Source organism: Euprymna scolopes, chromosome 16 (assembly GCF_053919585.1).
Source record: "Euprymna scolopes isolate OS-2025 chromosome 16, ASM5391958v1, whole genome shotgun sequence".
Lineage (NCBI taxonomy): Eukaryota > Metazoa > Mollusca > Cephalopoda > Sepiida > Sepiolidae > Euprymna > Euprymna scolopes.
Window position 1 is genome coordinate 4,628,030 of NC_136497.1, and position 15,247 is coordinate 4,643,276.

Consider the following 15,247-nt stretch of genomic DNA (forward strand, 5'->3'; position numbering starts at 1 on the left):
ACCTTCTTAGTGACACTCAATATGGTTTCCGTTCTGCTAGATCTACAGCAGATGTGCTTACAGTTATATCGCATAGGATTAGCAAATCTCTCGACGGAGGCAATCTTTCTAGGGCAATTGCTCTTGACATATCTAAAGCCTTTGATAGGGTATGGCATAAAGGTTTACTTCATAAGATCGCTAGCTATGGTATAGATGGAAAAGTCTTCTCAATTATTAAATCATTTCTCTCTGATAGGTTCATAAGAGTAGTAGTTGAGGGGCAAAAATCAGAAGCTCACAGTATTAATGCCGGTGTCCCTCAGGGGTCCATCCTGGGCCCAACTCTTTTCCTGATCTACATTAATGATCTTCCAAATCACATCCTTACATCATTTGTAGACATTTATGCTGACGACACTACCATTTATGGTAGCACATCTAAGACAGTAAACGACCAAGTTCTCTTCAATTCTCTCTCCTCTGATCTTGAGCACGTAGTACAATGGGGAAAGGAGTGGCTGGTTACTTTTAATGCATCTAAAACCAAGCTTCTCTCTTTACATTATCAACATTCTAATCCACATCTGGCATCAATTAAAATGAATGGCTCTCATCTTGGGGAAGCCTCAAGTTTTGACAGGCTTCTGGGCTTGACCTTTACTCCTGATCTTAAATGGAATACGTACATCAAATCTGTTGCCAAGGCCGCTGGAAAAATGGTTGGATCCTTCTATCGATCCAGTAGATATCTCACTGCTGATGCAATTCTCTATCTATATAAGAGTCAGGTACGTTCAAGGATGGAGTACTGTTGCCACATCTGGGCAGGAGCTGGTAGAAAAGACTTGTCCTGCCTTGATAGGGTTCAAAATAGACTTCGTGGCCTGGTGGGAGATGTCCTTTTCTCTTCGCTGAAACCTCTATCTCACAGAAGAGATGTTGCGAGTTTGTCTCTGCTTTATTGTTATTTTCATGGAAAGTGTTCGACTGAGCTTCAATCTATGGTCCCCCCTCGCCAAACTTTCACAAGAAACACTAGACTAGCTGAAAACATTATCAATAATTTTCCCCACTCTTTATCTGTGCCTAAACCTAAAGGTAGATTCCATGAACAAAGCTTCTTTCTTAGAACTGCACGCCTGTGGAATTGTCTTCCGTTTTCCTGCTTTCCGGCTGACTACAATATGGTTGTGTTCAAGTCTAAAGTAAATAAGTTCTTGATGAGCCGTTCCATATAAGTTATCAAATTTACCAAATTTTCATTACTAATGATTACTATATTGTCCAATTTCTACTGTACACTCTTTAACCCTTATCCTTGAGTGGCCTCTTGGCCTTGATAATGTGGTGATGCCTATGTAAAAAAAAAAAAGAGAGAAAAAAACATATTAGAGTAGCAGGCTTTCTGGCATCTAGAGATCTCTACTGTGAAGGGGTGGAATTTTGTTGCTTGTTGGGTTAGTTAAGCATATTTACATTGTGGGGGGGAAGTATTGTTACTTCATCAGCACACATTCCATTAAAGTTCTTGTAAAACATACACAGTGATGCAATGCGACAGGGGTTGGAGCTTGGTCGGTAGTGCGGTACCTATTAGATTGGAAACTATTTTTTTGGACCTTGTCTAAGAATGAAAGACTAGCAATGCACCAGCCTATATGTGACAACAATACTCCATCCATGGGCGAATAGGGGCTTTGTAGAGATACAGAATACACATATGGGCAGGAGCTGCTAGAAAAGACTTGTCCTGCCTTGATAGGGTTCAACATAAACTTCGTGGCCTGGTGGGAGATGTCCTTTTCTCTTCGCTGCAACCTCTATCTCACAGAAGAGATGTTGCGAGTTTGTCTCTGCTTTATCGTTATTTTCATGGAAAGTGTTCGACTGAGCTTCAATCTATGGTCCCCCCTCGCCAAACTTTCACAAGAAACACTAGACTAGCTGAAAACATTATCAATAATTTTCCCCACTCTTTATCTGTGCCTAAACCTAAATATAGATTCTATGATCAAAGCTTCTTTCTTAGAACTGCACGCCTGTGGAATTGTCTTCCGTTTTCCTGCTTTCCAGCTGTCTATAATATGGTTGTCTTCAAGTCCAACATGAACAAGTTTCTGATGAGCCGTTCCACTTAAGTTTACAAATCTACCGAACTTCCATTACTATCGATTACTATATTGTCCTTTTGACTACTCTACACTCTTTAACCCTTATCCTTGAGTGGCCTATCGGCCTTGATAAGTGGTGACGCCTATGTAAAAAAAAAAAAGAAAAAAAAGGAAGGATAAAGAAAAACATGTAACAACAGCTGTTAACGGAAATTGAAAACAAAGGAAAATCTACGGAGGTCAAATGTGACATAAGCTCAGAAGTTTAAGATTGAAAAGCCAGCACACAGGAGGAGGTGTACTCTGTCTCATAAAAAAAATGTCTGAACAGTCTTGTTGGCATTCCTGATAGAGGCACCTCAGGCGATTAGCTATAAGCTAACCCCTTCTCAAAGAGAGAAAGCAAAGCCTGGGAGGGTTGACTTCTTAGAACTGTACAAAACCATATCTCAGCCCAATAGAACAAATTATATTATCTGTGGTGAATGGCTCCCCATTATTTTTAAAGGTTTTTAATTTACAATTTGAATCAAAACCCAATTTCTTTCACAATTATTTCCTGTCTTCTGTCTGCTTCCATTTTTTTACTTTCTAATTGCCTTCCTCTCTGTAAGACATATTTGCTTTCCTTTCTGCAGGGTCAGTTTAGCAACATGCAGTCGGGCATTGGCATGGAGGAGAATTGCCCTTTTTCTGTGTTGCTGTCGAAGTTTTTGATTCATTTCATCCATTTGTACTTTGCCACCATAATGGTTTCACCTGCATTCAAAAAACTAATGAATGAGACAGCATGACCTTTCCTTGGTTCAACTCTGGCTTCGTGAAGTGACGTGGAGCTTTATTTGTATTTAACCTATGAGCTGAGCATCACCAGTTATGCATGGATTGACTAAAGCTCTTAATTGATTGTTGTCAACATCTGATGGCCAACCACTACACTCATCATCTTCAAGACTCTTGTTGCCACCACAAACTTTTTTAAACAACTGTTGTTCTGTGCATTCAGTAGTGGTTCCTGAGTCAAACACTTCATTGATATTGCAAACTGTTTCAGCAGTTTTTTGGCCTAGCCTGAATTGAAATAAAAAGATTTTGCGAATTTGCTTTTTTTTCCATCTTGTATTCGGCGTTTGGAAAAGAAGACATAATTGTTTTGAAAACGATTGTAATTTAAACGATTAGATAGAACAAAAAACGCTCTTTAAAATGATGCATAAAGTAAAGGTATTATAACTAATTTTTTTTTTTAAATTCCGCAAGAACTTTATTCTCAACCTTTGCAGCTATGCGATGAAGGCCATCAACTCCCCATATTTTCTCCTATAACACAGAACACGCTAGGTAACATACAAATATCCATGCATGAGGTCGCCAAGCTAATCAAGAACCTTGATTCCAGTAAAGCAACTGGCCCTGACTGTATCCCAATTATCGTGTTGAAAAAGCTTCAACCATAACTTGCTCCCATACTTACGAAACTGTTTAAGCGCTGCCTTAAGGAGAAGTGCTTTCCGACTCTCTGGAAAACCTCATCAGTTTGCCCTGTATTTAAGAATTCAGGTGATAAGTCATCTCCCTCTCAGTACAGACCAATAAGTCTCCTGTGTGTCGAGTAAGTTGCTGGAATCCATATTAAATAGAGAAATAGTCAATCACCTCAGCAGAAACAACCTTCTTAGTGACACACAATATGGTTTCCGTTCTGCAAGATCTACCGCAGATGTGCTAACTGTTATCTCACAGGATTAGTGAATCTCTTGACAAAGGCTTCCTTTCTAGGGCAATTGCTCTTGACATATCAAAGGCCTTCGATAAGGTATGGCATCTACTTCACAAGATTTCCAGCTATGGTATAACTGGAAATGTTTTCTCAATCATTAAATCATTTTTCTCCGATAGGCTCATAAGAGTAGTGGTCGATGGACAAAAATCAGAGGCCTGCAGTATTAATGCTGGAATCCCTCAAGGGTCAATCCTGGGCCCAACTCTCTTCCTGATCTACATCAATGACCTCCCTAAACACATACTTAAATCATTTGTTGACATCTATGCTGATGACACGACCATCTACGGCAACACATCAAAGGCTGTAAATGACAAAGTTCTCTCTGATTCTCTCTTCTCTGATCTCGAGCGCGTGGTTCAGTGGGGAAGACGTGGCTGGTTACCTTTAATGCATCTAAAACCAAACTCCTATCCTTACATCATCAACGCTCTGATCCCCATCTGGCATCAATTGAAATGGATGGCTCTCGTCTAGGAGAAGCCCCGTGTTTTGACAAGCTTCTGGGTTTGACCTTTATTCCTGATCTGAAATGGAACACGTACATCGAGTCTGTTGCCAAGGTCGCTGGAAAGATGGTGGGATCCTTCTACCGCTCCAGAAGATATCTCACTACTGATGCAATTCTCTATCTATATAAAAGCCAAGTACGTCCAAGGATGGAATACTGCTGCCATATCTCGGAAGGAGCTGCTAAAAACAGCCTATCCTGCCTTGACAGAGTACAAAATAGACTTCGTGGCTCAGTGGGGGATGCCCTTTCCTCTACTCTGCAACCTCTCTCCCACAGAAGAGATGTTGCGAGCCTATCCGTGTTTTATCGTTATTTCCATGGCAGGTGCTCGTCTGAACTCTAATCTCTGGTCCCCCCTTGCCAATCTTTCAATAAAAACACCCATCTAGCTGAATCCACTGTGAAAAATTTCCCCCACTCTTTATCTGTGCCTAAATCAAAATGTAGATTCCATGAACAAAGCTTCTTTCTTAGAACTGCACACCTGTGGAACTCTGTTCCGTCTGCCTGCTTCCCACCTGACTACAACTTGGATGTCTTCAAGTCCAACGTTAACAAATTCCTAATGAACCGCCTCCGTAAGTAAACACTTCATCAAATCTCCACACTAACGTACTGTACTTGCAATAACCCTTATCCCTGAGTGACTTCTGGGCCTTGATAAGTGGTGACCACTGTGTAAAAACAAAAAAAAACTCGATTCCAGTGAAGCAACTGGCCCTGACGGCATTCCTATTATAATGTTAAACAAGCTTTAACTAGAAGTAGCTCCCATACTTACAAAGCTGTTTAAGCGTTGTCTTAAGAAGAAATGCTTCCTAAATCTGTGCATTCATGCAACCTATCTCGTGTGAAGGCGTGTTTGATTAACAGCTGCTACCACCTTTAATCATTGGCAACAGAAAACGCCGGGTTTTTTCTTTTCTAATGCAGTCATCCATTAACTGTGTCATGATGCAGTCATCCATTAACTGACGTGCACTATATTTGTTTAAATGGAAAAAATGTTGGAGTGCTTTTTTTTTGTTTTTATTTAAAGTCATCATTATTATTATGCACAGCTGTTTGTTCCTGGCAAAAGTGCATTGAGAATGGTGGCGACTATGTGGAAAAATAAATTCTGGAGCACAAACTCCACTCCTTTTAATAGTACCACTTTTGTCTTTGTAGCTCTTTAACTTTTGAGTTGAAAAATAGGAGGCTTTACTTGTATATCAATGTTCTAGTTATGAATTTTTTCTGTATTATTGTTTCTGCGCTTTTAACCTTAAAATTTCTAATCGTGTGTGTGTGTTTTAACTTAACTCTGTCTATTTTTGTTGTAAATAAAACTTGCAGCACAATTTCAACAGAATAGTAAACAAGATACACAAAAAAGTTCTTATAAAGTTTTGTGAAATTTTAAAAGGGAAAACTTTACTGAACTAAATAACCACTTTTAACTGGTAATCAACACAAATAATGCAAAAAAAACATATTGTAACGTGACTGTTACGCTCGAACCGTGTTTGTAATAGTTGAAAACTCTCACAGACCCCGACACCTTCCGGCATCGTCGGAAAGAAATAAACAAAAAATAAATCCAACTCTGCTTTTCTTTCCTTCCTAACACAAGTCGTTTATTACCGTTTTTCTTTTCCTCCATCTTGACACCACTGGTAGGCGTTTTTCTTTCTGCTTCACTACACACCGACTGTAGAACATGTCCATCTTCCTAATTTGTATATGTGTTTTTTTTGTTTTTTTTTGCTACTGCTGCTAATATCTTTGCATGTCAGCTATCTTCGAGCTTCTGCTAATATTTGCCCACGTGCTCATACACGCTTTATTACAATGGCACATGGTACTTGAGCAAAGGTTCTCACAATCTCTGAATTGAAGAACGAGTCAGAATCAGCTGCTGAATGGTGATTTAGGCTTGTTTATATTGGAAGTTTTTTCTTGCCTCCCCAAGAGGGTAGAGTAAGATACAAGGTCGATTTTTAATATGGGGAAAATCCAGCTACCTAAAAAGAGGCACTCTGGTAGGAACAAAAATAAAAATTGTCTCAGTCATGAAGGATTTTTTTTTTTTTTTACGTGGAGGTCATCCCTTATCAAGGCCTGGAAGCCACTCGGGGATAAAGTTTATTGCGTGTACAGTAATCAATGGGATAGTATCGTAGTAATCGTTAGTATTGGAGATTTGATAAAGTCTCTTTTTTTTTTTTTTTTTTTTTTTTTTTACACAGTGATACTTACTTAAAGGTTCATCAGAAATTTGTTTATGTTGGACTTGAAGACATCCAAGTTGTAGTCAGGTGAGAAACAGGCAAACGGAAGAGAGTTCCACAGTCGTGCACTTTTAAGAAAGAAGCTTTGCTCATGGAATCTACGTTTTGATTTAGGCACAGATAAAGAGTGGGAAAATTAATGACAGTAATTTCAGCTAGACGGGTGTTTATTGTGAAAGATTGAGGAGGGGGACTAGAGATTGGAGCTCAGACGAGCACTTGCCATGGAAATAACGATAAAACAAGGACAGGCTCGCAACGTCTCTTCTGTGGGAGAGAGGTTGCAGGGAAGAGAAAAGGGCATCCCCACTAAACCACGAAGTCTATTTTGTACTCTATCAAGGCAGGATAGGCTGTTTTTAGCAGCTCCTGCCCAGATGTGGCAGCAGTACTTCATCCTTGGACGTACTTGGCTTTTTTCTTTTCTACTTACTGAGGACAGAAAAGGTGAAGTGTGGCGTCAGAACAGATACTACACAACCAGCGATAGTGAAGTGACATTTGCCGAAGATGTTTGTATATTGCTGATTGTCTAAAGTGCATTATTTGCGTAAATCACATTCCCTGCCTCATCTCAGATGTTTGGAATTGGGTTAGAGTTCCTCTTTTTAACCAACAAATAGCGCACACATTTGTTATGTTTCAGCTGACTGGGGTAGTATTTGAGTCATTACGCACTGGCCGTCTGATGAATTGCACAAAACACATGTTCTTTCTTTCATGGAGTCATTCACATTTACAAGAATTAAAAAAAAATATTTGCAATTTGAAACTAATTGCCTTACATAAATAATCACGGTTAATTATTATTAACAAATTCGCCTCATTCATTCAGTTGCCCCAACATTGTGTTTTTGTTTTCTTTCCATGGTAATCACCATTTTTGCTTTTACCAATTCCATGATGATCGTTCATGACAAAGAAAGCTGTAACATAGCGAAATGTAATCAAATTTTCTAATTTTATTTATCCTTATTTGTACTAACCTGGTCATGCGCAAATCAGTTGAGTTACACCACACGCAGTATTTTATGTTAAACAAACTGTTTGCGTATCGTCTTTTACGTAAGCCCATATTTTTTGCACTTCTGTGTTTTTGTCGATGAGCGAAAAACAAAACAAAATCTTTTTATACATACAGAGTGTTTGTACATGCTGGTCTTTCTGTCATAGTCGTTTTTTTTATTGTGGCTGTGATCCCCTCATGTTTGTTGACCTCTAGCCTCCTCTGTTTAGCTAGCTGAACAATTGTAATATAGTCTATATTATGTGTTCATATATTTACGAGTATATATGACACGTTCGGTGGAAGAATGACATAGGTGCCACTTGATACTTTTCACAAAATGATTTGAGTATCAATGTAATCTTTTCCTGGCCACCGATTTTTACAGAACATTTTTTCTTCCAAGAACATGCTTCTCCAAGCCTGCACTTTCCTACAATGCATTTTGGAGAACTACTGACATATTCTTGTCCACTATTTCGCTTCTGTTTCTTGGTCTCTTTCCTCCAGTCATATTTGAAGGGGCTTGTAAAATTAAATTTTTTAGATGTTTAACTTTAATGAACAACAATTATGTTAGTGCTTGTTGGTTTGAAAGTCTGAAAAAATCAAAACAAGTAGAACATATTTATGTAGAGAATTTAAAGAAAATCTATGGTCTTAAGAATCTACATAAGAGCAGACGTATATAAAATATTCAAACACTTCTTTTCACATAAATATTTTGAATTCAGCAATGACTTTTGTCTGATCAGATTCTCCTTGATATTTGTTGCGTTTTGTGACAAAAATCTCAAAATTTCAACTTTTGGAGTCCATATTGTTTTTCCATTAAACACATCATATGAATGTGTCTGTTTTCTGTTTGATGCTAGGATGTTGAGTGTATATATATTTGAAGTGTATATGTGTTTGAAGTGTGTATATGCATTTGAAGTGTATATGTGATCGTCTGGTGATGAGTGTATAAAGAGATTATACAACATTTATGATAGAAAATCATTACAATAATAGGGGACCGATGTGATTCTCTTTAGGGGGAGGGTTAACATCTACCAGTAGGGAAACATACCTTATCCATCTGGGTTGATCTTTGAAAAAGTTGCAAATGAAAATTCGTATAACATGAAGTCTTGATTGTATTTACAGCAACTTTATTTACCAATGTTTCCCATTGGAAAGTTGCATGCGGGTCTTAGATTTTCCAACAGTCTCCCTTGCTCAGAGTGATTATGGTCTGTGCACCATCTCTCTCCCTCTGACTACTTACTCTGACTACCAACTCTTAACTAATTTCTATGTGTCTCTCAAGAAAACCATCTCCCCCTCTAAATGACGTCATCAACACGCATCAACACACGACCAACGTCTGATTTCTGTCACATAATCATCCATGTTTATTTTTACTTATCAGATTCCTTTTCCCTAAGTTAAAATAACTGGGAATTATTTTAATGCAAATATTTTCTCAAATATCTTTTTTGCTTCAATGACATTCTTTCTGTTATTCAAACCTTCTTTTCTTTGTTATCAAATATTTCTAACCTAAAAACTAATAATCAGCCATGCAGTAGGCTAACTGGTATTTCCAGGAGCCAGTAACATAACACAGCTACTTATGAATAGAAACACAATGGAGACTTGTTAGTTTTTATTTATGGAGAGAAGTTATTCATGGGAAACCAATATTGTTATAGGGACTAACCCATTCACTCACAATGAGATCTTCTAATCATTATAAAAATCCCAAGTCTAATACTCTTGTGGAGAATTATTGCAACCTAACATGAGACGACAAACTGTCAACAGTCATGACATATCGACAACCTTTTCTTTGTATTCACTTTCTTGTACAATATATTCTTTTCTACCTAAACCTGCTGTTCGAGTCTTTCTTTGTATCTCTTTCCTAAGGCCACAACAATTGGCAACCTACCTCAACAACATTGACTTTTGCGATAAAGCATTCAAACACTAATAACAAATCATTCAGAGAGTCAGTACCATAGAGTCGGATGACTAAACATTTTAAGCAACTGTGAAAGTTGCACTGAACTCTACATTATTGTGGATGATTGTTTTTTTAAAAATGGAAAGAAAAAACAAAATGATATGATTGTTCAGTGGGTGAAATTTTTTTTTGTTAATCTAAAAACTAACTTCTTGGTTTTCGTTTTTTCCTTTGTGTTTTCTATCAAAGAGAAAATTAAATGCTATGAAAAAAAGAACTTGATTTTAACTTTTTTTTTCCACCATGGAAAAAAGATGAACATTAATTAAGAAAGATGTGATTTTTTTTCTTATCCAACCACAAGATCTATATTGTGTTGATTGTTAAGAAAAAGAAAGGATACATGGAAAATCATAATTTTTTTTTTTTTTATTCGTTCTAAGCCATTTCCAATTTTTTTCCCCTTTTTAAAGGAGAAAAGTAAGAAACCATGGAGGACTTAAAATCACCTATGGCACAACTGTGGAAATACGAATTGGAACCATAACAGAAAATGGAAAAAAGATTTCTAAAATTTCTACTGGAACTACAAGAGAAAACAGACTTATTACTACAAATTTTAACAAATAAATACTAAATCATGGAAAGTAACATAGTATTCTCACAAAACGCAGTTTGGAACACTAATTTTGATTTCATTTATGCCTTGGACCACTTTGCATTACCTCACATGATCAAATGGGTAGGCAGAATCCTTTGTCATCACTTTGAAATGAGACACCTACAGAAATGGCACTGCGTCAGTTTCTACACGATCACATATGGTGGAGACTATGTTTCAGTGAAAAATCAAACTCATGTTTGAAAAACTATTGTCAAAGCGAACAAAATTGAGATGAACTTCTATTGTGCCTAAGAAATCCTATGATCCAGGAGGAAACGTTTTCTACAAAACATACAAGAGCAACACGTCTTTCTGTGAATTGGGCACAATAAACAAAAGAATTGGAAATATAGTGTACATCATTCAAGGTCCTAAATTAGTGCATAAAAAACAACAAAATAACAAACAAAGCATCTGTTGGATGGTCCCAATCGTACAACTCATGAAGAAGAGGCCATTGACACAATATATGACACTTTAAACATTATTGGGTGGAGTACAGGGGTATTGGGAAGGAGGGAGCAGACTTCCTAATTTTAAAAATTGTAAAAAAAAAAAAAAAGTCAATGAATGTATCTACATTACTCACTATGTCGCCTAGAAGAATATATATTCAATAATTCGCAATGATTGCTTAATTAGTTTAGGAGTGAATCTTGTACATATACACATATTGGTACTTATACAGAATAAGGACCATATTATCCTCAGAATTTTCCAGGCAGTTTACATAAAATGCTAGAATGTGCCAAAGTTTTGTGATTATCTTTCTTTTTTTTTGCAAATGCATTTTTTTCAATGAAAATTATTATTTCTGTTATTACAAAGGTAATTCAATAAAAAAAAATGAATTAAAAAATGAAAACATTATTCTTTTTGTTGTTACAAAGAAAATACAATGAATAATTATTAGACAAGTTTTAAAAAACTTTAGGGAAATTAAAATTCAAATCAATAAAAAGAAAATCATTGTAAGTTTCATGAATATATATTTATTTTTTGAATAACAAACAACTGATAGCAAAACATTTTTTTTTTATTTATGTTGATATGATTTTTTTAATGATTTTTTTGTTCGAATTCAGATAAATATATCTTTTAAGATTTTTTAATGATAAATTAATGCTAGCAAATAAATGTTTTCTTAAATGATGTTGACTACTGCAATTGCTTTGGCTCAGAATTTCGCTACCTTTCACGAACTGACTGAAAAACTTTGATGATAGCATGGTCCTTTTTCTGCATAAGTACCCACTTTATCTAACTTTATATAAATAAAGATAACTATTCAGTTTGAATTTGAGTTTTTTTATTTTTTTATTTCAGACCAAAGTGAAATGATGGCTCTTTCTCTTGATTCTGAAGATGAACACAGTGATAACCTTAAGGTTTTATGCTGCGATAAAATGTTTCTGATAATGGCTGCTTCTACTGCTGCAATTGGTGGCATCATGTTTGGTTATGATGTTGGTAAGTAATGTTACTTTTGTATAGTCAAAAGAGTTATCTACTCCTGTGTTAAAGTAGTACCCGGGAGTTATCTGCCCCTGATACAGGAAATATTGATGAGTTATCTGCTCCTTAGGACTATATAAGAACAGATGGAAGCAGCCATTTTTTTTAGTAGAACTGAGCAATGACCTATAAAACAGTCTTCCATATGTTACAACTGGTTCAAATGGACGAAAGACGAAACCAAACACATTAGGATTTTTGCCCAACATAGATATGATCATGTGGAGCATTCGTCCTCCTGGATAAATCATTGCAGAAGCATTGGATGTCTTTAATCGCTGGAAGTTTAGCCGGTCAAGGAAAACTTGGTAGCAAGTGATTAGAAAAGATTGTAAAGAATAGAATTTGGAGACAATTTATTCATTTAAATGTGAGAATGAGCTTTGGAATTATCATAAAACGTCTGACCCTTGAACACAAGATAAAAGTGACATTGGCTGGAGAGAGAGAGAGAGATGTTTTCTGGAGAGCATAGTTCTTTACCAACTTAGGACAATATAAGAACAACTGGAAGTAACCATTTGTGTTTTGGAGTAGAACTGAGCAATGACCTGTAAATAAACGTGTTCCATACATTACAACTTTGATGCAATAGAGTTTGAGGAATGTTCAAGTGGACTATACTCATATTTCTAGAAATAAAAAAGTAAAACCATAAACGAGAAAGCAAATCTCATAGCACATTTTTTTTTCTTATCAGTTTGTTTAGGGATGGACATCCTATTAGATGCCAAACATTTACCCGCTATCTCATATATATCCAACTGAGATTTTTTTAAGGTTTTAACTGTCCCTTCAAGTGCAATTGTTTGAATCTCTCTTGCATTTGGTTCACTGCTTATATTTTCTAGTTAGGTTGTGGGGTTCTTTTTCATGAGTCCAGTTGCTTATATAATTACTGGAATTAGAATAGAACAAGACAGTTAACAATTATCAAATGTTATCGCAGTTTTAAGATGAGAATTCGTAATTTCTATTATTTCGATAATTCTTATTTTTTTTTTTTTTTTTTTTTTTTACACAGTGATCACCACTTATCAAGGCCCGGAAGCCACTCAGGGATAAGGGTTATTGCAAGTACATTACGTTAGTGTGGAGATTTGATGAAGTGTTTACTTAAGGGGGCGGTTCATTAGGAATTTGTTAACGTTGGACTTGAAGACATCCAAGTTGTAGTCCGGTGGGAAGCAGGCAGACGGAACAGAGTTCCACAGGTGTGCAGTTCTAAGAAAGAAGTTTTGTTCATGAAATCCGCATTTTGATTTAGGCACAGATATAGAGTGGGGGAAATTTTTCACAGTGGATTCAGCTAGACGGATGTTTTTCATGAAAGATTGGCGAGGGGGGACCATAGATTGGAGTTCAGACGAGCACCTGCCATGGAAATAACGATAAAACAAGGATAGGCTTGCAACGTCTCTTCTGACAATAACATTGATGTAACCTCCGATCGTCTTTATGTGTATCTTATCAAACTTAAGAATCTGCACAAAATTTCAAATGGAACACTTGAGATGAGAAGAATAGTCCAAATAATCCACAAAATGTTGAAAAAATAAAGTAATTATAAATATTTAAATGAAACAAAATCATTTTTTACTATTTCCTTGTTATTCACGATTTTCAGGATGTTAAGATTTAAAATCTGTATAATAAAACAAATAAATAAAAAAAAACATTAAATCAATATAAATGAAAACAAAACATAAAAATTTTTTTTCAAAAATTTTTATGTTTTAATTTATCTTCAAATATTTGTTCATGGTGTTTGGTTTGGTTGATGTTTTTTTTTTTTCATGGCATATCAACTGTTTTGGGTCATTTAATGTCAAATGCATTAATTTTGATTAATGAGAATTAGGTAACATTCAACTGCTGCAATGAAAATTAGGTGACATTCAACTGCTGCAAAGAAAGTAGGCTTCCTTTGACCGTGCTAAAAATTACTCAGAGAGCATCCTCTATTTATACAAAACCATAATTTGTTCATACATGGTGTCTTCTTGACACATCTGGGGTCCAACATCTATCACTAGTCTCTCCCTCTTTGACCAAAAAAGAGTCTCAAGTCTAGTAGGTCCCAAACTATCGGCCAAGCTCCAACATCTGTCCCATCACCTCAATGTTGCAACCCTATGCCTGTTTTACAAGTATTTTAGTGCCATGTGCTCTGACAAACTCAGTGAACTTGTGCCCCCTTGATGTAAATATCCTCCACTAACCCAACAAGCAGCAAAATCTCACCCATTCACTGTTGAAAGCTTTTTATTCTAATAGTTTCTTCTCTCGGACTACTAGACTTTGGAATTCCCTCCCTGTTTCCCGCTTCTTTGACTGTACTAAACAGAAGTTTAAAGATAATGTGAACAAACATCTCACTGCTCACCTTCCCACAGTCCTCTATTCGACATCATCTAAAATATATTTCAGGTTGCAATATTCCTTGTTTGGCATGAAAGAGTTAAAAAGTGAAACACAGATGACAGCTGGCACTTGGGGTTAAAATGGTTTCATAGATAAAATAGCAAGAAAGAAAACCCGTCCATATGTGACAAGTAAGGAACATAGAAAAAATGTAATTTTATTCAGTAAACACCTCACATGATTGTTTGTCCAACCATGTCTACAAGAACTATTGCTTTGCTGACAAAGACATAGTGTCTTATGATTAGCCTAGAGGTTCTGGTGCTGTCCTCTTGGCAAGTATGTGGAGTACTGCGGCCACATCTGGGCAGGAGCTGCTAGAAGCAGCTTATCCTGCTTTGACAGAGTACAAAATAGACTAGTGGGGGATGCATTTTTCTCTTCCCTGCAACCTCTTTCCCAAAGAAGGAACGTTGCGAGCCTGTCTCTGCTTTATCGTTATTTTCATGGTAAGTGCTCATCTGAGCTCCAGTCTATGGTTCCCGCTGTTCTGATTTTCATGAAAAACACTCGTCTAGTTGAAATCACTATTAATAATTTCCCCCACTCTTTATCCGTGCCTAAACCAAAATGTTGATTCCATGAACAAAGCTTCTTTTTTAGAACTGCACGCCTGTGAGACTCTGTTCTGTTTTCCTGCTTTCCAGCTGACTACAATATGGTTGTCTTCAAGTCTAATATAAACAAGTTCTTAATGAGTCATCCCCTTAAATAATCCAATTCATCAAATTTCCACTTCTAACGATTCCTACGATATTGTCCCATTGACTACCGTACACTCATTAACCCTGTTCCTCGAGTGGCGTAGGGCCTTGATAAGTGGTGACTACTTCATATAAAAAAAAAAGAATTTCATTAACGCTTATCCTCGGGTTGTGTATAAACCTTGATAAGTGATGACTTATTAGTATATATATAAAAAGAAAAAAATTAACAAATAACACAGAAAGGATATCCTTGACATTACTAAATAACTAAAAAAAAAACAAATAGACATTATTAAAGCATCTCTCTCTTCTATAAA

At 36.3% G+C, this 15,247-nt stretch overlaps 1 protein-coding gene across 3 annotated transcripts in view; it reads left to right on the top strand.

Moving 5' to 3' along the window:
• Window positions 1-15,247, top strand: part of LOC145295829 (solute carrier family 2, facilitated glucose transporter member 10-like) — an 86,025-nt gene that overhangs the window by 23,793 nt on the left and 46,985 nt on the right. For all 3 annotated transcript variants that reach the window (XM_080141536.1, XM_080141538.1, XM_080141537.1), the window contains one exon: window positions 11,611-11,754. In XM_080141536.1, coding sequence (XP_079997662.1) covers window positions 11,611-11,754 — 144 coding nt within the window. The remainder of the gene's footprint in view (window positions 1-11,610; window positions 11,755-15,247) is intronic.